Source organism: Colius striatus, chromosome 22, assembly GCF_028858725.1.
Source record: "Colius striatus isolate bColStr4 chromosome 22, bColStr4.1.hap1, whole genome shotgun sequence".
Taxonomy (NCBI): Eukaryota; Metazoa; Chordata; class Aves; order Coliiformes; family Coliidae; genus Colius; species Colius striatus.
Window position 1 is genome coordinate 6,661,546 of NC_084780.1, and position 19,683 is coordinate 6,681,228.

Consider the following 19,683-nt stretch of genomic DNA (forward strand, 5'->3'; position numbering starts at 1 on the left):
TTGGAGTCAAGAGATCGTTATTTTAGCCGTAAGCTGGCGACGGCAACAGCACGAAGGGTCCCGGGGAGCCCCAGCCCTGCTGGAGGCAAAGAGGAGTCCGGCTCCGGCCGCGGGGCTGGCGGCGGCCTCCGGCCCAACGCCGCCGTCATCGCTTCTGGAGGAACTTCATCTTGCTGCCTACGGAGAATGGAAGCACAAAACCCAGACATTAGGCGCTGGAGATGCGTCGGGAGTCACCTGGCTGAGGGAACTGGTGCTAGTAGACACGACCTCGGTGTTGTCAGCCATGCCCAACGTTAAGAAAACAAGTACAGATAGCTGTGAGATCAGGCGACTTCCAGAAACTGTCTAAAGGTGCAAAAGCTTCAGAATCAATGGAAAAAAGTCTTACAATGAGCTCATTGTCGCCTGAAGGGGCAAAGCATAGAATCCCAGAATGGTGGGGGTTGGAAGGGTCCTCTTGAGATCATCCTGCCCAACCCCCTGCTAAAGCAGGTTCACCTAAATGATGAACATCTAGGTGTGGATGAACATCTAGGTGTGGGTGTTTTGCAGACAAAAAGAACGAGGCAAAGCACAGGCCCTGCCCCCTTTTTCATGCAACTGTTTGTTCAACAGCTAAATTTAATTTAAGAAGAAAAAAAAAAAGCCCAAAAGCAACAAAAAACAAGTGTCCCTTTACCAAGACTGCGAAGGATTTTGTTCATTCCAGTTGGTCCTGTGTCTGGAATACTCTCCAAATACTCCAAAGCTCGGACCTCAAAGAGGCCTGAAGAGAACAAAGAAAAGAAATTAACAAAACCCACTTGTCTAGATGAGGTGTTGTACCGTCTAGTGTGTGGCATCTTATATCAGTAACGAGGAGGTTACAAAAAGGAAATCCAGGTATGTAACTGTCAGCTGCAGGATCAAGCCCAGGAAGGAGAGGGAGGCAAAAATTCTTTCCTTCCTAAGATTTCTGTGGAGTGATTAGAAGAGGACGGAGCTATGGACATAAACCAAAATGCCCACGGGATAAACTGCCAGGACAAAAGGCTTCTGAAGAGTCCAACTCAAATGACGTTATACTTTGAGTTTGTAGAACAAAGTAAGAGCAAACCTCACCTTTGGCCACGTTCTTACTGAGCTCTCGGTCCTGTATGAACCCCGCAAACATCTGTGTTTCCATGAAGAAGTGCAGGAAATGCCGCACGTTGCGCGACACGTGGGACTTGCGGAAGGGCTCCCGCTGAAACACCCGCTCCCCTTTCTCCGTGACGTTCATGTGCAGGGAGTAATGTCCAACAAGCTCCACAAAGAACTGCACAAAAGCTTCAGAGACCAGGGAGTTAAGAGGCATGTCACCTGTGAAGAGCACAATGGAGGAGAAATTTCCCTCTACGTTCATCCCTTTGGTCATTCCTCTTCTAAAAGAGAAGCAGCAGTTACTTTTTAGGCTGGCTCTCTCAGACTAGGAAATGTCAGCTGGGTGTTTGAAATGAAAGAAGCCACAGCTCAAATATTAAGGTTTTTCTCCCATGTCAACCTTCTGCTGCAGGAGTCAGGTTCCATTCTGAAGGCCCAAGAAAAACGAGCTCTACACACACCAGTTGTGGAAAGAACAATTGTTGGGACACCAACATTCTAACCCATTGCCAAGAAAAGTGTCCTCAGCAAGGTCGCAGGAAAGCAGCTTTGTAAAATGTCACTTCCTAATGTTTGTTTCTGTTTGCTCCCTTTTATATCAACTACACAGGAGCTGTGGAGACTTGCTAATGTGAAATCATTTCCCCACAGAAGTACCTTGTGTGTCATTCTGCTCGTGGGACAAGATTTCACTTCGTTCTTCCAAGATCTGAACAAGTGCAGCCTGGAGTTTATGAGGCAGGATCTCATCCTCATCTGATACCTGAAGAGAAAAATGGCCATGAAAGCATTTGTTGTGTTAGATCTATCAACAATAAAAACTTATTAAGAACAGATGAGAAATAACCATAACATGCCTAAACCAGGGGGAGGTTACTCTGTGATAAGGGATATTGTGGGGGAGACAATACTGTTTGTCTTATAGGCACAGAAGGGAAAAACATTTGCTCAGCACCTTCCAAATACACAGTCACACACACAGAACCACATGACAGATACTCAGGATTATTATGCCACTGATAAAACACACCAGGACAACAGAAGTCTGTTGAGAAGATATGTCAAATCTCAACATTATGGTTACAAAACCTAATATTTTAATACCTTTCTCCACTTGCAGGCTGCAGTGCAAGATGGAACAGTAAGGCAAGGAAAAGGAGATGCAAATGTCCTCTTGAACTAGTACTACTCCAGTACTACTGCACTATGGTTATAGCTGCTTGTTTGGAGGCACATTAGGTAAAGTTCAGCAGAGAAGTGCAAGTGAACCTTGATAATGTCTCCCCAATCATCCCAAAAGCAACAAACACACCCCAGATAGATGAGAGAGGAGAAAGTCCTGTAGAGAATAAACACACAGAAAGACAGCCAGAAAGCAGCAACTTTAGTGGTCCACTTCACACAACAAACCAATTAAGTATCTGTTCTTAGATTCAGCTCTTTGGCTTTGCAAAGCTCTTGTACCTCATGCAACCTCAATCTTGCAACAAGGAATTATTTCTTGTTCTCATTTTCTTACACTGGTGCCTTTTCCTGGCATACAACCAAGAGTGACTGGCCCTGCTATTTCACTTACCTCTTGCAAGAACTTGTCAGCACAAAGATCAACAATCAGAACCTGGGGAAAGAAAACACTGACTCTTAGAACCAGATTTGTTGCTGTACAGAAAATAACACTCGTGTTTTTAATGTTCCCAGCGGCAGGGGATGTTGGAAACAAACAGATTTTGCATAACTGCAACCTGTCTATAAGAACAGTGAACATTATTTCTCTTTGATAACAATGGAACTCCCTGACATGTGTCTGGTGAGTTCACCAGCTGTCTCAGGAAAGTTTAAGACAATCCACAGAGATCATTCCACAGAGGTCAGCCCCATACCACTGACATTGTCCCTCCATTGTGCTTCACCCAGTTCTCACCTCTTCTATGGGCAGGTCCTGGAGCTGTGGTAATGAGCAGGAGAGAATGCCAATTAAGAATGGGGTCGGAGAGCACACAATATCAATCATAGAAGTTGGCAGGACTGGTATGTAGGTGTGTTGCCAAGTGAAGGGATAAAGCGTTGCGACTGCGGCATGGCCACATTTAGACAGAGTGCTGGAAAGGTGAGAGAAGCACAGGGTGGGTTGTCAATGTCTTGTTCAGTTCTCAGCTATAGATACAGGTTAGAAATGCTCAGAGAAAACATAAATACATTGTTTATGCATCAGCAGAAGCCCCATGCATCCACTTTTAAAGTCAGTTATGGGGAGCTAGGAATAGCATCAACCTAGACTAAAGAAGGAAACGTTTTGTGATCTCCTCTTGGGTAAAGAGCACACTCTACATTCTAAGCATGCACAAGTTGTGTGGAAAGCCTGTCAAAAGCTTTTACATGTAACCTTTTGTCAAAGGTGAGACAAGCTTGCACATGGAAAGAAAAAACAGCATCCCTCAGAAAGAGCTCATCACTCAGAGCCATCTTTTACCTTAAGTTGTCAGCAACAAAGATCACTCTCCTTTCCAGCAGGAGAGAAGCAAAGACTCGAATCATGTGAGAGACACTTAGACATTTCAACAGGCACTCGAAGTCAACATGTTCCAGTCGAGAATCCAGCGGCCGACAGAGCTCCATCACCTGAGAGACAGAGAGGCAGGAGCTGGAGGAGGCCACAGCACAGAGTCAGGCCGGGCCAGGGGCAGCCTGGCTGGAGCACAGAACTGCTGGCTCCTCAAAAGTGAGACCTTCACAGCCTGGGCAGTCAGCACAGGACTCCCAAGCAGCTCTTCTGTAAAAAGCAGGGGATCACTTTTATGGCAGATGATGCAATAGGAATCTGCAACAGCTGTTGGGACCTCAGGATGTTTTGGACATGAGGAAGAACTTTTTCCCTGAGAGGATTGTTACACACTGGAACAAGCTGCTCAGGGAGGCTGGGGAGTGCCCATCCCTGGAGGGATCCCAAAGCTGAGGTGCTGAGGGCCGTGGGTTAGTGGTGGGCTGGGCAGGGGGAGGGGAGGGCTGGGACTCAATGACTTTAAAGCTCTTTTAAAAAAGATTCTCTGATTCTGTGTTATCCTCAGACTAATTATTTTCAGGCAGCATCACTCTGCAGTGCAGTTTGCAAAGGGACAGCATGGGCACAGGAAAGCCAGTCCTGATTTGTGTTACCTCATTTCCTGCTCCTGGCAGGAAACTCCTGACAGTGATCACACGGCCCGGCGCAGGGAAAGGTGCCTCCATGACACTGCGCATGAAGGGGTGCACCAGGGCTGGGGACATCTCTCTCCTCTTCTCCACTTCATCTAAAATCTGCAAGAAAACACATCAGACATGGGCTCAACTGCTGCTGGTGAGCCACAGGAGATACCAGCCTCTGTTAAGAGTATCCCATGCCGTAGCTGCACGGGAAGGCTCCGACACAGAGTCACAGCCCTCCCCCACTTGGGATCTCTATGAAAGCTCCTCTCAACAGTCTAAACAATCAGTGGAAACAGATGCCTGTGAGTGCCACTCTCCATTCACAGATCTAGTCTCCTGCTACTGCAAGGAAACATCTTGTATTTGGCAATCAAAATCTCACAACTAGTTGGAGCAGTAAGAGGAGCAACACCTTATCTTCCTCCCCAAGAAATCCCCCTGAAAGACTGTTGTAGGAACTGTGTTCCAATGACTAGAAATCAGCTTTCACTGGAAGCTTGCCCTGTATTCCTCTGCAATAGCTGCTGTTTACCTGCAGTAGCTTTCCCCAGGCTTTACTTCTTGATCCACTCTCCTCATGGTGCTAGTAGAAACAAGCTGAGATCTGCTCCTCCTCCCCTCCTCCCTTAAACTGCTTTTCCATTCCAAAGCCATAGAAGAAGAGGATGAAGGGGCCCTATCAGTAACATCAGGTATTAGAAGCCACCTCCTGACAATAACTTGCTGCAGGAACAGTTGGCTGTATCAGCTGACAAGTCTCAGCACTAGTATCATTTTAACTGCCCAAGGAGGCACCACGCTCCTGAGATGAGTTACAGCTGCTAAGCAATTCTAAGCTGGACACAAGCACTCAGTTACTTTCTGGAGCTTGCAGGTTGTCACTCAAGTTCAATAAGAAGTAACAGGCCCTCCCCACTTCACCTTGGAGAAGAGGTTGAAGCAGCCCAGGCGGCTAACGATGCAGTACACCTCAGGCAGGCGCTTTCCTTTCCCTTCTGGCTGAAAGGCAACAGGAACAGTTATGCTGAGAGCTGGGATGCAATAAGGAACCTAGCAGCTGCATCTGAGTCACAGAATTCCTTCTGTACTTCCAACTTAAAAGATTCCTGAGGAATGAGCTGTTCCAGGAGCTGTCTTTCACACCCAGAGTCCATTTCAATGGATTGCTGGGCCTCACTCTGCTGCTCTGGAAGGGGGTTGGACTGGATGATCTCTCAAGGTCCTTTCCAACCCTTTAGATTCTGTGATTATGTGATCACTGAGCTTCTTCCCTTTTGCATTCAAAAGCCTGGTAACTACAGCAGCATCACAGGCATTACATAACCCACAGGGGAAACTGCTGCCAGTTCACATCCTGCACTTGACTGTGCATTTACCAAGGAATTCTTTCCACTCCAGCCAAGAGCCAGCTGCTTACCAGGAGCTTCCTGCAGTACCCAAACCAGCGGCTGCCGTCCTCCCCCGTCAGCACGAAAGAAAATGTTTCACTGGGGAACCAAAGAACAGTCAGGGTTAAATTTACCATGCAGTGAAGAGAAGAGACTGACAAACAGAGCACACAAACTACAAGCTATTCTCTTTCTGGTCATGTTGAAGACCTCCTGCTGTGGTTAGCAAGCTCCTTTGCCCTCTATTCAGTGTAAAAACCTCCAGCCTAAGGACTCGTGCCACAGCTGCCTTCCCTCCCAGCTGTTGTTCCATTCTGCCAAGGAACACTGCCAGCTCCTGGAGCTGGCCTTGAAGACTTCCTTCATGTAGGAAGGATGGTGCCCAGGCAGAAGCAGCACTTCTGAGTGCACCTCCATAGCTCTTCTTCCCCTATCACAGGGCTTAGGGATTCACCCTTTCCCTTTCTCCTCACTCTGGATGCAGCTCCTCTGGGCCAGGAATCTGGACGGGCCTGAGCTGTCGGCATTGCCTGTTTCAGGCATGAGTATTCAAAAACAAGCCTTTACCTTTTAAGCTCTGATGCAGGAAACCAGTCTTTGGGATCTGGAAAGCAGAATTTGGGAATGACCTTCAGCCTCTCTTCTGTGTCCTTCGACTGTTTGAAGGGATGTTCGTGCTGGAGGGGTAACATATGCATTTGACTTCACATGAAGTGTGAACAATGGGAGACAGTATCTTCCTGACACTTCCAAATGCTGAACTAGCAGATAGCTAATGCAGAAGTCCAAGGGAACATGATCTAACTGTACTAGATCCCCAGTTCCCTCATTCATCTTTCCTGCTGATTGGACCTTTGCAAAACTACCCAGCTGGTCTTGGTAAGAACTAAGTAAGGATTTACAAGCATGGCCAAGTTTACTGGAGAATAGAGCCAGAACTGATTCCCCAAATGATGCTGTGTCAGCTTGCCTCAGTTCCATTCCTAGGAGATGTGAAGGCACTAACAGGAACAGGGATGTGTTCAGCTTGTGATGTGCAGATCACTCATAATTCAGTTGACAAAACAGTGTGTGTGACTCACACCTTCCAGTTACCATGTGTGGGCTCAAGTCAAATCCCTCAAAGACTATGGACAACTTTCCATACATAAAACTGCCCAGAAGAGGCAAAAGGAAGGTTTTCAAATAAGAGAGAGAACATTTAAGTAGGAAACACCCCTGAGGAGAGGATAAAGCTGATTTCAGACACTGTACTCTCAGCCAGCACATCTAGCCTATTCCAGGGTCCCAGGCCATGCCAGTGTGGAAGAGCATTAGGAAAACAGGACAGCATTTTCACAGAGTAACAGTTGGACAAAGGCTTTGATGTCCTTGGGCATACAGCCCAAAGAAGAGGGTGACAAGCAGATTACTTGGAAGCAAGGGTATTTTTAGAAGGGAGACCAATCTGTAACCAGAACACCTCAATAATTACTGAGCAATGTTTCCTGCAAAATCCCAACACAGTGGACTGTCCTGTATAAACTCACTCACCAAGACACTTTCATTTGAGCAGAGGATGAATAAAAAAACCAATATAAACATACTCTGTGATATAAATAAGTTGTAAAAAATGCTTTGTTAGTGCATTTCTAAGAGCCAGTAAAGAGCCACATGGTACACTAAATTAAGACTCTGGCTGTAGTCTCTCATTCATTTTGTGAATCCAAAAGGTTTACACATTTAAGACACTGGAGTTACCTGCACACAAACCCCTTCTGCATCTGGACACTGTGGGTCCTGCTGGAGTCCCACATAACCTCCCCTAATGGATCTGATATCTGTTTGGATGACATGCAGACTCCTTAACAGTCTCTGGTTTACTCCTGATAGCACAGCTAGAATTACTGTATTTGTTCTGTTTTTTCAGTGGAAGGCAGCAGGTACAAGCCTGGATGGTGGCAACTAAATATTCTTTCTCATCTGGAACCACAGAAGCTCCATCCTCTGAGATCACAGTAACTACTGTGTAGTCTCAGTCAGAATCCAGAGTCACACACTGATCTCATCATCCATTTGGCCTGAACAGATAGAAAGCTTGTTTCAAATGGCTTGCTCTAGCTTCTCTCTGCTTTTTGGGGGCTGGTACACATGACTTTGCCTTTTTTTTGTCTCCCAGAACAGTATAAGTAAGTATAAAAGCCCTGGGGTTCCAGTTCCTGTGCACCATCAGTCAAACTGCTTCACTCCTTATTTATAAATCACACTACCAGGTCATGCCAGCTTTGGGAACAGAGCTGCACTCCCTTTCCTCTCCTGCAGGCTGCCTCAGCAGTGTACCACAATACCATGGGGCTTTATGGTATTTCTAAGCAATTAGAATTGGAGTAGGAGCCTTCCTAGTTATTAAGAAAGATATTCAACAACTGCCTGAGGCATTAGGCTTGTAACAGAGCAAGTGCTTCATATTCCAATCCTGAATCCTAACCATTGGGCCAGCTTTACTAATAGAGAGTTAAGGAAGGGATACACACTGCAAGAGGAAATAAAAAGCCACTGAGCAAGTTTTGTGGGCAGCTTTCCATGCAGCTCCTACCTTGCTGGGGAACTGCTGTATGATCTGTGGTGTGTATGTCATCTCAGATGCCTTCTTGTGCAGTGACACCACCACAAACAGCTCAAAGAGCCGCTGCTCCTGAAGCTCTATCAAATCCCTCTCCAAAGTCTGATAGTGTGGGTTCCTCTTGGAGGCTGACTGCACCTGCAGCAGACACCTGTGTCGACCTAAAGAAAGGAACAAATCCAAAACCAGCCTGTGGCTATCACTGCCACACACCCACAGGTCACAGAAGAGGACTCAGAAGGGGGAAGAGAGATGGATGCATCTGCCTAACAGGACTTGGGCTTCTGCATCAGCCTCTCCAGGCAGGGGAGCACTGGCCTTGCAGGAGCTCTGCAAATCTCTCCTGACTGACAGAGCTAGTGCTCTCCTGCTGTCCTGGCAGTCTTTCCCCACATCTCAGAGGGACATGCTGTGGTAATGATGAGGGAACCCAGCTGGGAGAAGCAGCCCAGCTCTACCAGTTCAGTAACCGCCAAGCCTCGGGCAGCTCCTCTGTAAAACAGCATGGATACTCAAAAGAGGCAGAGCCAGATTCCTGGCCAAGAAACCTCCAGGCTGGGACATCTTGACAGGCCATCCAGACTCACAAGCACAGGCAGAGCAGTCTGATGTGAGAAATTCCTGTGGCCCAGGCACCATGACACATTCTGGACACGTCGGAAACAACCCTTAAATCAGGCAGTGACTCAGTCACTGTATTTCTGCAGAGACTCTGCACTTTCCATTACTCTCCTTTAAATAAAAACGTGGAACTTCACTATTTATTCCAAGTTAAGGCTTTCTGTATTCTTCCCTCCAAGTAAGTGAAATGGCTAAAATAATTCTGTTGGTTCTTTTTGCTGGATGTTTGCTCAGAGATGTGACAGAGTCAGGTCGTGAGGGCTGCTGGCCAACCATTACCATTTTGCATGCCTGGAAACTAAGGCCTCTGTGGTCCTTCCCACACCAGCTAAAACCAAGTATGTTTTTCAGGACTGTAGTTTGGGCCTGTGATTAAACTCAGGACTGTGGAACTAGACAAATAATCAAATGACTTTTCCCCAGAGGAAAGAGCATTTCACCACATCATATATATATATAAAACAGAATCAAGAGAAGGAAGTAAGGGGGAAATAGTCTCAAGTGTTAGCAGCAAAGGTGACTCAGGGGCAATCACCTGCAAAACATAGTTAAGTGTGGCTCTATCAACCCAAAAAATGGACCTACTTCTAGCAACTGGCAGATTAATGGCATTAAACCCCAAGGCTCAGGAGAACTGTCAGAAACAGAGGTTGATCTGTCACAGCAGCAGCTCCCAGCCTTGGCTACGCCGCCTCTTAGATGTTTCCTCTCTCTGTCTTGGCAGAAGCTACAACTAGTCAAGGTGCTTATCCCATTAGAGCTCTAGCCAACTGTGCAGTGGACCAGCCCCTGTGATTCACTCACTTTTTGGCTGATTTTCCGTATCACTTTCATTCCCACTGGTTTCACCTGAAACACACATAGTTTTCACATATTAGCCATGCAGAAGGAAGATGGGCAACACCCAAAGTTGAGAAAGAGAGAGAACTTCAGACTCATCAGACCAATATCACTCAGGGCTGCCCACCTATCCTGCTCAAAGCATCAGCACACAGCAGCCAGCACTGACAAATGTGTTACAGCAGTACATTTCAAAAAGTGGAGCTTTTTTTTAAGTCACTGTTTCCAGTAAATCACCAGATCAGCTGAACACAGGCAAAGAGCAGAAACCAGGTGGTTATTTGATGCTGCTATTACAGTTAACAGAGTTGCTGACAAGATTGTGCTATAAATCAAGACCATACCACAGCTGCAAAATCAGAAGAACACAAGAACATCACTTTAGAGGCACAAAGGTGCTGAGTAGTCAGAGGTAGTTCCCATGCCAGGGGGTTCTTTGGAGTTTGTGCTTTTTTGAAGAAGCCCTTTTAACCAGTAGCCCAGTTCCTCAGGCTCAGATCACAGCAGAATCTTCCATTTGTGACAGTGTTAAACCTGGGTGAGACAAGTGTTCCCAATCCTGGTGGTGCTGAAAGCTCAGTTCCAGGTGTCAGGCATGGAGTTTCACTCTGTCAAGTGAGCCCAGCATGAGCTGCAGGAGGTGGTGGTGCCTGGCTGCTGGCAGTACCCCAGGATGTACAGCAACTGTGCCACTCAAGAGGTTTATAGCAAAAAAAAATGGTGCTGGAGACCTCTTTACCTTTCACTGGAGGTGCTTCTCTCCCAGCAGGACTGAGCAGCTTCACCCTCTTCTTTCCACGCTTAGAATCAAAGATATCCTGTATTTTTAATACCAGCTGGAACCCAAAGCAGAAGCAGAGATTAATGTGAGGGTCCAGAAAAGGGTTCAAGTGCCAACAGAACTGCAACCCAACAGCTATCATCCAGCACCACAACACTTGGGAAAGGCTGCCCAGGTCCTGGCAGGAGCCCTGGCGGAGGGGCTGCTTGCTGAAGTACTTTTAGCACAGCTCAGTGCATAATAAGCAAGCACAGAATTTCTGCTACGAGACAGAAACCTGGATAAAAGATATAGCCCAGTGCAGACTAAAGCTACAGACATAACACAAGGGTCAGCACTGAGACACTCCAAGTTGATGCTGTTCACTTGCCTTCCAGTGGTCACAACAGCCTTAAAAACAAAATCCTGGTGCTTTTTGTTCCTCCTATCACAGGCCTCTCTGGGCCCTTCAGCTGCCAGGTACACAGTGCTGCAGTTGGCTATTGCTTCACTGTGAAGGCAGATTTATGCTGCACACAGCGAGCAGGTCGAGTTCATGCTTGTCTCAAGAATTCATTAATGCTCCCACTGAATGTAGGAGGGTGGGGCTCAGCGCCTGTCACCACAAATACTGCATAAAAAGGAAGATATTCAGCAAGAGAACCTGTTTTTCAGCTCAAGCCTTTATTCCCAGCTCAGCAAACTAGGCTTAGGCTTTTCAGATCTATTTCTCCCCATTTTCTATGTTAGCCATCATTTTCATCTCGTTAACCCCATCATGCAGGACGCTGCGAGCGAGGAAACAGCCCACAGCAGGAAGCAGAGCTTCTCCTGCAAGATCTGCCTTCTTTCCCCTCTACTATCTCCTTACCTTGAGGATTTTCATTTCTGTTCTGACTTTTGTGTCACCAGTGAAAGCCCCTGGGTGTGTTTAGGGCAGCTATGCATTTCTTAAGCAATAACTAAGGGGTTTATTTCCTTTTAGACTCCAATCCTTTCTCAATCTCTCGAGCAATCTTGGCTCAGTTCCTTGTGAGCACAAGGAGTAAAGTGTGCTTCCTGCATGGAAATTGTTACCAGATTTTTGGAATAGGTCTGCTTTTGCAGAATGTTTTATTACCACCCCTCCAAATGAAAGATATTCTCCATATCAGCAGTTTTAGAATCTTGCCATCTCCCTCCTGATTTTTCCAGGCCTACAGTTTGTTTAAAAGCAGATACAGGAGTTGTTTGTTACTCTGAAGTAGTTAAGGTTTGACAAGGGTTTTGCATCTGTCCAACTCTGCCACACAACCTTGTGCAATCTGAGCAAATACACCAAATTTTCACAAGAAATAAAGATCTGCACAAGTGAAAGGATGTTACCATGGCAAAGATAAGTTGTTGCCACTACAAATGGGGTTTGAATCCTACACACAAAGTGCCACCACAGAGGTAGCTGCAGCTCTAGAGCACATGCTGCATGTTATCACAGAGGCACAGGAGCTGGTAACCAACACTGGGATGCAGAAAGACTCCCAACACATTGAATGAGAATTACAATGGAGTCCTCTGTTGTGAAGGTGGATTAAAATCCTTTCTCACTACTCTGGTCTCAGAAGTAGATCTGCCTTTGCACACAGGCAGAGGCAGCTGAGGGGAGAACTATGTGAAAGCTTTGTGAAATGCACTTATCCCTAGAAGCTGCTCTTCATGTCTTCACGTTTAGACTATGAAACAGCTGCAAGGACGTTCCTGATGGCAAGGCAAGAACTCCAAGCCAAAATGTCAAGTAACCAAGGGCACAGCCACGCTTCATGTAGGTGTTGGGAGCAAGGCTGAAGTGACAAAGCATGAGGAAGAGCTAGTATTGAAACACAGCACTGTTGTCCAGGTTAACACTCTGCTTGTGGATTCTTGGTCAACAAAAGCGCTGCTGCCCCAGCTAGAACTGGTAACTCTGGTTTTTGATCCCCAAACATCCACCTTGCTACCTGGAGGGGAAATGGTTTGAGCAGGGTCACTAGTCCACACACACAGCTCCATAACCACTTACAAAGCACTTAGAAGGTGCCAGGCAAAGCAGCAAGAGTTTGAAACGACACACAAGTAGTAACATTCATGTTTAAATCTCACCCAGGGCAAGTTCTTTCTCCTGCTAGCAGCCTCTACTGCTCGGACCAGCTTCCACTCTGTCAATGTGACAGGCAGGGTTGTGTCCTTCACCATTTTCCCTTGGAGACTTGTGTGGGAGGGCTTTAACTCAAAAGTCTTGCGATTGAGGAAGGGAGGTTTTGGGGGAAGCTGGAAAACAGGACCAGAAGAGATGGTTAAACATGGGATGAAGCTTTAGCCCGAGCTCAAAGGGGTCAGATTGCAAATTATAAACTTCCTGCTCTCCATCCCACTCCCACCCCAGGTACTAAAGCACCTCATCAGCACTCTCTGGTTCCTATTCTTTTGCTCCTTAGCACCTTAATCAACTACCACTGCCATGGCTGTTCATTACCATTTACATTAATAACAAGCAATAAAAAACCAAGGAAAAGCAATGACATTGCAGTGGGAAACATGGGGCCAGTGGAAGCACAAAACAGGGCCCTTGTGAGAATCACTCTCTGTTAATATGTGATAATTTCATCCCTTCACTCTACCTTGGGAGCTCTACGGGGGGGTGGAAGCTTCCAGACAGATGGCACCTTCCACAGGGGTAAGGGCAGGGCACTGATATCTTCATAAGTGTTCTCTTTTGCAGGACCTGGAAGAAGCATCAGACAGCAGATTTAAGGAAGGAGATAAAGTTGTTCATTCTTGCAAGGAGTGTAAGCAGGGAGAGTGTGCAGTTATCTGCCAAGCTTTAACAGGGTATGAGAGAGATCTGGTTTAAAATGGTTTAGGTTCCCACCACTCCTTCTAACCCACTCCTATCAACTTGGCAGACTGTACATGGACTCAGCAAACAAAACACTCTAACCACTGCAGATAAAGTAGCTCTATTGCAAAGCAGGCCATGTTGTCAGCGTTCACACTGATCTCTCTGCAGCAAAGCATTTGAAGAGCTGATAAAGAAATCAGTTTAGCACAGGCCCATTGTAGTGACCTTCTGTGACATCTGGAATCAGGCTGTTCACATGCAGACAGTTACTACCATCAACAAAGAACGCCAAAGGGGAAAAGTCACAGAGCTGGAAGGGGCCTCGGTGCATTCCCATCTTCATTCCTCCCTCCCCAGCACATCTGCTACCCTTAAAGCCAGCGAGGGCACCCCGCAGAAGCACAGGCACATACAGATGATGTCCTCGTAGATGTTGTCTTCGGACTGTGTGTAGATGAGCCTGGATCCTGCAGTGCCATTCGCCTCCTCTCGAAGCCTGTGGGAGCCGGCGGCCGCCATCTGTTTGCGGAAGCCCTGGATGTCCTCAAACTCAAAAGATTTCCTAGAGGAAAACCAGTGTAACTTCTTCTAAAGGCACCTGCATGTACTATTAGCAAGTTGCTGTCTCCAGTTGACACAGAGTATGGTCCTCCTTGGGGCCATCATGCACGAGGATGCTCCACTCGGGACTCTCTGATTTCCAAGGGTTGAGGTTTAAGCCCAGGCAGCAGCTCAGCCCCACACAGCCGCTCGCTTGCTCCCAGCCCAGCGGGATGGGGAAGAGAGAAGCAGAAGGGTAAAAGTGAGAAAACAACGTGGCTTGAGATAAAGACAGTTTAATAGGTAAGGCAAAAGCTGCACAAGCAAGGAAAGCAAAACAAGGTGTTCATCCATCTCCAGGGAAGCAGGGCTCCACCACACGTAACGTGAGTTGGGAAGACAAACACTGTAACTCCCAACGTTCTTCCCTTCCTCCTCCTTGTCCTGATTTTATTGCTGATCATGACATTGTATGGTCTGGGATATCCCTTTGGTCAGTTAGGATCAGCTGTCCTCACTGTCTCCTCCCAATTTCTTGTGCACCCCAAGCAGAAAAAGCCTCGATTCTGTGTAAGCACTGCTCAGCACTAACACAAACACTGGTGTGCTATCAATGCTGTTTTCACCACAAATCCAAAACATAGGAACACACAAGCTGCCATGATGAAAATTAACTCCATCCCAGCCAAAAGCAGCACACCAAGTGAGTGCTACTCACTTACTCTGGCAGACTGTTAAATTCAAAATGAAGTTGGAGGCTCCACGGCCAGGCACAGTCCGAGCAGGTATGGTGAGTCCCATCCTGTCACAGAAGCAAGAACCCAAAACACCTTTTGCAGACTAAGCACTTGCAGCAGGACTCAGAATTAGGGCACTGCTTCCTCCTGGGCCCCTCCTGCTGCTCACACCAACGGTGTTATCACATGTGGGAGTTTGCACTTTCCCACGCTTGGCCTCTAATTCAAACTCATGGCACAGAGGTCACAGAGGGGCTGGCAAGGATTTAACCCATCAACATAAAATTTGGTTTGCTGCTGCAGGCTTTGCCATGGCGAAAGGAGGTTTCAGGAGTCCTAGCCACCTCTCCACCACTCATGTTCACACTCCTCTCTAGAACAGCTGCCCTAGGCAGCTCATCTGTAAGCAGAACCAGCATCAAGCTAGCTCAGAGGTTTCTAACTCTGTAACAGGAACCTACATACAGGAGAAGGAAGAACAGCCAAAGCTACTGCAACACAGCTACCCACAGCCAGCAGCCTCCAACTTCAAGCAACAAGAGAATCTTTCACTCACAGGAAATCAGGAACATTTAGCAGCCAAGAGAAAATCGTTCTGTAATCCACAAACTGCAGCTGAGGACAAGCTCGGGGCAAGAAGCAGGCAGCACTCTCCCTTGGGCAAGCATATTGCCACTCAACTCTGTCTTAAGGCATGGGACTGACATCTCTTTAGAGCTTTAGGCCTTCTTTGAAAGATAATCAGCAGCAAAAGCAGTGCATGCACAATGCTGGAAAGGGGATACTTTCATCCAGAAATATCCTCTTCCCATCAACAGAGGTGTCATCTGGCACCTCCACAGGGTTATCGTGGCAAGCAAGCTGATTAAATCCATCAAGAAATTGCTTTAAGGAAACACGTTTCAGACACGAGAGATGAACTGATGTACCTCTGGGCTCTCTCTCTGATCCTCCTGCTGGCTATTCTCTTCTCAGGATTGTTGGAGGATGACACTGAGTCTCCTCCATGCTGCTTTTGCAGGGGAGCTTCCCTGGTAGCCCTGGCATCACTAGAGCTACTCGCAGCCTTTTCTGCAAGATAGCGGAAAGTCCTACGGGGCTTGGGTGGTGGGACAGCAGCTGGCTCCTCCTCCTGCCCCTCAGCCTCAGAGTATATGTTTTTCAAACTCCTCTCTGCCCTGCAGAGAGAGTCTACTCCTTTGCTTTTAAGTTCTCTTTCTGTGGAGCCACAGGTCCTTTGCTTCCTAGGAAAGTCCAAGGGAACTGGTGGGGCTTTGCCAGGAGGAAGGGGATCTACCCTCTTCCACAGAGCTTGTGAGGTATAGAAATTCCCTTGGGGCAGCGCTGCCCTTGTGTCCAGAAAACCTGCTTGTCTCTCTTTCTCCTTGGCTTGGGAAGCTAGGCTGCATGCACAGGCCTTGAGGTCACCACAGCCATCAGTCTGCACGCAGCTCCAAGCATCTTCCCTGAAGTCCAAACCCAGGCTCTTTGGATCTTTGGACCCAGTCTTTCTGCTCTTTTCTCTACATTCTGGCTTCACTTTGGGTAGAGCATTGCAGCTGGGATCATACTTTACTCCAAAGTCCTTCAGCTGCTGTTTCTCGTTGCTGGAGCACCCTTGTGTCCTCCCCTCCCACTGGGAGATCTTCTGCCTGATGTTGCGGCAGTGGCTCCGGGAGAGGGTCTGCACGGCAGAGCGGGAGAAGCTGCTGTCCACTGAGCCTGGTGGGTGCATGGCAGGTGCCAACGTGCTTACAAACCCATCTCCAGCCTCCTCCAGGTCCACCCCTGTCCTGCACACATCAAGCTGGCACGAAACTCCAAAGCAGGCAGTGGTGTCCCAATGCCCCTGGGTGTCAGCTCTGCAGGGGCTGCCTGTTAGCACGACCTGTGGACAAAAAGAACAAAAGAGCCATCAGCTGCACTTCACTGGGCACTCCCAGCTGCTCCCTGGCAACTGCTGAAGAACATTCCTCCCCAAATCACATGTGCAAGCCTGGCTTCCAGAGCAAGCTCCCCACAAAGCCTGTTCCTGGAGCACACATCTGGGAGGGCTAACAATAGGAAACAGAGGTCTTACTGGCTTAAAAAACAAACAAAAACACCACAACAGGAACAAAACACAGCCAGGGATCCTAAAGGTCCACACTCAAGGAAATTATTTAATGGCACAGGAACGCAGCAGCAGGGCCCCTCTGCAGCAGAGCTCTCGGGCAGCCCCTCTGCTCCTTGCTTGTACCAATGCAGGCTGGGCAGGAGTGCTCAGTTGCTCCTGATGCTCTGTACTGCTCAGAGCACCTCAGGCAGCACATAGGCAAACCAGTACACCACTACCAGAGCTTTCAACACAGCAGAGACATGGCAAGATACAAGATACCACAACAGCTCTATACAAAGTGAACCACATCTACTTCTCCAGAGAGCCCACAGCAGCACGACAGCTGCTGCTTCACACAGCAGGACCAGGACAGCTGGAGAAAAGCCAGACCGTTTGCCTCCTCCCAGGAGAGCTCTCCTGCTGTACAACACAAGAAAAAACCTGTCTGATATTCTGCTTGTCAGCACCTGACCTAAACTTGCCACCAGAGAGACTGGAGGGGGTGCCCAGCTTGTGTTTGGTAGCCAGAGAAAGATTTTAGAGGCACACACCACAGGCCAAAAGGCAGAGGAAACTGGTGAGTTCTCATGCTCAAGAGGAAAACAGTCCTGTGTTTAGATCAGCAGAGAAAGAATGCTAAAGAAACACTATGACTGCTACTCAAGCAAACCCTGCACGTGGAGGAGTAATGCTGTTTGAAACGACAACATACAATCCAGAGGATACAGCAAACAGTCCTCCAGAGAGTCCTGCAGCAAGACAGGCAGGTGAAACTGCCAGGGAGAACCTGGGTGGCTGTAGAGACCCAGCACCCACAGGTCCAGTATGACCTCAGTCCAGACATTCCCTATGTGGAGTCCCCAGCCTCAGGGCCCTTCAGCTCTACCTGCAGCTTACAAGGCATCCCTAATATTCTGATATGCCAGAACAGTTGAAAACTCACCTTGGACAGAAGATTAGCAGCCCCCAGGCTCTAATATGCTCTGTTCCTCCCTCCCTCCAGGCAGTTAGCCCATTTCAGACATTCCAACCCTCCAGGTGTATTTAATGTTCTCTATTTGTAGCAGTAGACAAGTGCTCAGCAAAGCTGGGGCTCAGGCCAGGTTGCCACGCAGCAAGCCTGGCCACAGCAGCTTCAGTAACATTCCCCTGGCACTCAGAAGGCTCTCTGCTCATCTGCTCAGCCAAGGCACTTGTGGTCCAATGAAAAGAAAAGTGCTGGCCTTGGCAGACCTACTTGATACAGTCAGAGAGAAAGCTTGTTGATGTAGGACAGCCCAGGGCTCCTCAGGCAATTCAGTGATGGTTTGGGCACACATGGCACCAAGCCTCAGCTCTCTGCTGTGCTTTCCCACTCTCTACCAAAGCAGCATTGCTCACAGGGCTTGAAGCTCCTTGCTGCCTGTCTCCAGAGGGAACAGCGTGGGCTCTTGCTGTTGGCATTGCTCATCACGTTGTCCCAGACAGCTGCTGGTAACTCCCACTCAGCAGTGAATGGGCTAAACTTGGACAATCTGAGTAAGCAACTGAACTGGGGATATTTGCTCCACCATCAGCCCTCTGTCCCTCATCAGCATTCCACCCTGTCCTCAATGCTTCCACAGCCACACAAGTCATGAGCATCACCCAGCACGTCTCTGAAGGAGTGAGGTGAAGTCACTGCTGTGCAGGCAGCACTGAGGCTTCAGTGCCAGCACAGCACCCACTCCTTCCAGCAGCAAGGTGCAGGCAGGGGATGAGCAGCCCTTGTCTTGATGAGCGGACAAGGGCTGCTCATCCCCTCACAAACGGGCAGGAAGGGAACAGAACAAGAGAAAATGACAACCCACACCTACCCCACTCTCCCCAGCTCCTTGCCCAGAGTGCTGCACTTCCCTCCAGGCAGCAAGGGGCCCCTGCCCCCTGCTATAAATAGACACGGTTTCCAAAACATCCTGAGCCAGAGCAGAGCCATCCTTCCTCAATCCCTGTCTGCACTGCCCTGATTAGCAGACAGGAAAGCAACTTTCCCCTTTCCTATGTCACTGCAACTACTCAGGGCCACTCCTGAGTACCTGAAGCACACTCTAGCAAAGAAGAAAAGGCTCCAACCCGGAAAGCCAGGCAAGGAGAGGGGGGAAACTGCCTCCTCTCAGCCAGTACAGTTTCAGAACTTTACTCTCTGACAGGTCTTCAAACATGGGACCACTGGATGCAGAGCTCACACAGGGACAGGCTCCCAAAGCACCTTGCAGTGCAAGGCCAGCACATGCATTCATGGAGCACTCAGCTCTATGCTGACAGCAAGCCCACACGTGGCACCTTGCTTCCTAACAGCTTTGGCAGCTTTCTTCCAAATACAGCCCCCAGGCTCAGATCAGAAGCCTGGCAAAACATCTGCATGTAGCATCCACGAGGGCAAAGCACTGCACAATGCAGAGTGAGCAGCCCTGCTCAGCTTTCTCGTTGGGTCCATCCCCAGAGTGTGCCTGTGCTCAAGCAGGTCAGGTCTGCCAGCTGCCCCATATCCTTCCTCCTATGACTCACATAGGTCAGGGTGCAACAAAAAGTGCATTTATTGCAGTTTTCTCAGGCAGCCTGTCCTATTTCTTCTTCCTGATATATGGCCACGACCCAAGTCAGTCCAATGCCCTGACTTCATGATGAGGCACAACCAGCAACTGAGAAGCACAGGGGAGAAGGCCAGTCCCAGCCAGCATACAGGTATAGGTGAGATCATGTCTGCTTACTGATGAATGTCCACAGTTCAAGCAGTTCACCCAGCATTCAGGTAACTACCTGACCCTGGCAGCCAGAGCTTCAGAGACCCATACACAGAAACAGGAACCACACTGAATTTGTTTCCTCTCCTTCAGCATAAACCTAACAACCAATATTACTTGTCCAGCCAGTACAGCTCCAGATGCTGGCTGAAGAAGTACTACTTAGAAGATGA

At 48.2% G+C, this 19,683-nt stretch overlaps 2 protein-coding genes across 5 annotated transcripts in view; both read right to left on the reverse strand.

Annotated features, from left to right (window-relative positions):
• DENND2C (DENN domain containing 2C) overlaps nucleotides 1–19,683 on the reverse strand; it is a 24,122-nt gene continuing 4,439 nt past the window's right edge. For all 4 annotated transcript variants that reach the window (XM_062013506.1, XM_062013508.1, XM_062013507.1 and 1 more), the window contains exons 2-19: nucleotides 15,580–16,538; nucleotides 13,787–13,935; nucleotides 13,153–13,256; nucleotides 12,635–12,802; nucleotides 10,499–10,595; nucleotides 9,724–9,768; nucleotides 8,272–8,459; nucleotides 6,264–6,373; nucleotides 5,726–5,795; nucleotides 5,230–5,307; nucleotides 4,279–4,419; nucleotides 3,596–3,744; nucleotides 3,047–3,224; nucleotides 2,702–2,743; nucleotides 1,783–1,888; nucleotides 1,105–1,344; nucleotides 683–769; nucleotides 1–177 (exon numbers count right to left, since the gene is read on the reverse strand). In XM_062013506.1, coding sequence (XP_061869490.1) covers nucleotides 146–177; nucleotides 683–769; nucleotides 1,105–1,344; nucleotides 1,783–1,888; nucleotides 2,702–2,743; nucleotides 3,047–3,224; nucleotides 3,596–3,744; nucleotides 4,279–4,419; nucleotides 5,230–5,307; nucleotides 5,726–5,795; nucleotides 6,264–6,373; nucleotides 8,272–8,459; nucleotides 9,724–9,768; nucleotides 10,499–10,595; nucleotides 12,635–12,802; nucleotides 13,153–13,256; nucleotides 13,787–13,935; nucleotides 15,580–16,385 — 2,790 coding nt within the window. In that variant the 5' untranslated portion in view covers nucleotides 16,386–16,538 and the 3' untranslated portion in view covers nucleotides 1–145. The remainder of the gene's footprint in view (nucleotides 178–682; nucleotides 770–1,104; nucleotides 1,345–1,782; nucleotides 1,889–2,701; nucleotides 2,744–3,046; nucleotides 3,225–3,595; nucleotides 3,745–4,278; nucleotides 4,420–5,229; nucleotides 5,308–5,725; nucleotides 5,796–6,263; nucleotides 6,374–8,271; nucleotides 8,460–9,723; nucleotides 9,769–10,498; nucleotides 10,596–12,634; nucleotides 12,803–13,152; nucleotides 13,257–13,786; nucleotides 13,936–15,579; nucleotides 16,539–19,683) is intronic.
• The window catches only part of AMPD1 (adenosine monophosphate deaminase 1), a 15,313-nt gene continuing 12,128 nt past the window's right edge, over nucleotides 16,499–19,683 (reverse strand). Inside the window, exon 16 of the mRNA XM_062013509.1 lies at nucleotides 16,499–16,538. The gene's annotated coding sequence lies outside the window, so the exon portion shown is untranslated. The remainder of the gene's footprint in view (nucleotides 16,539–19,683) is intronic.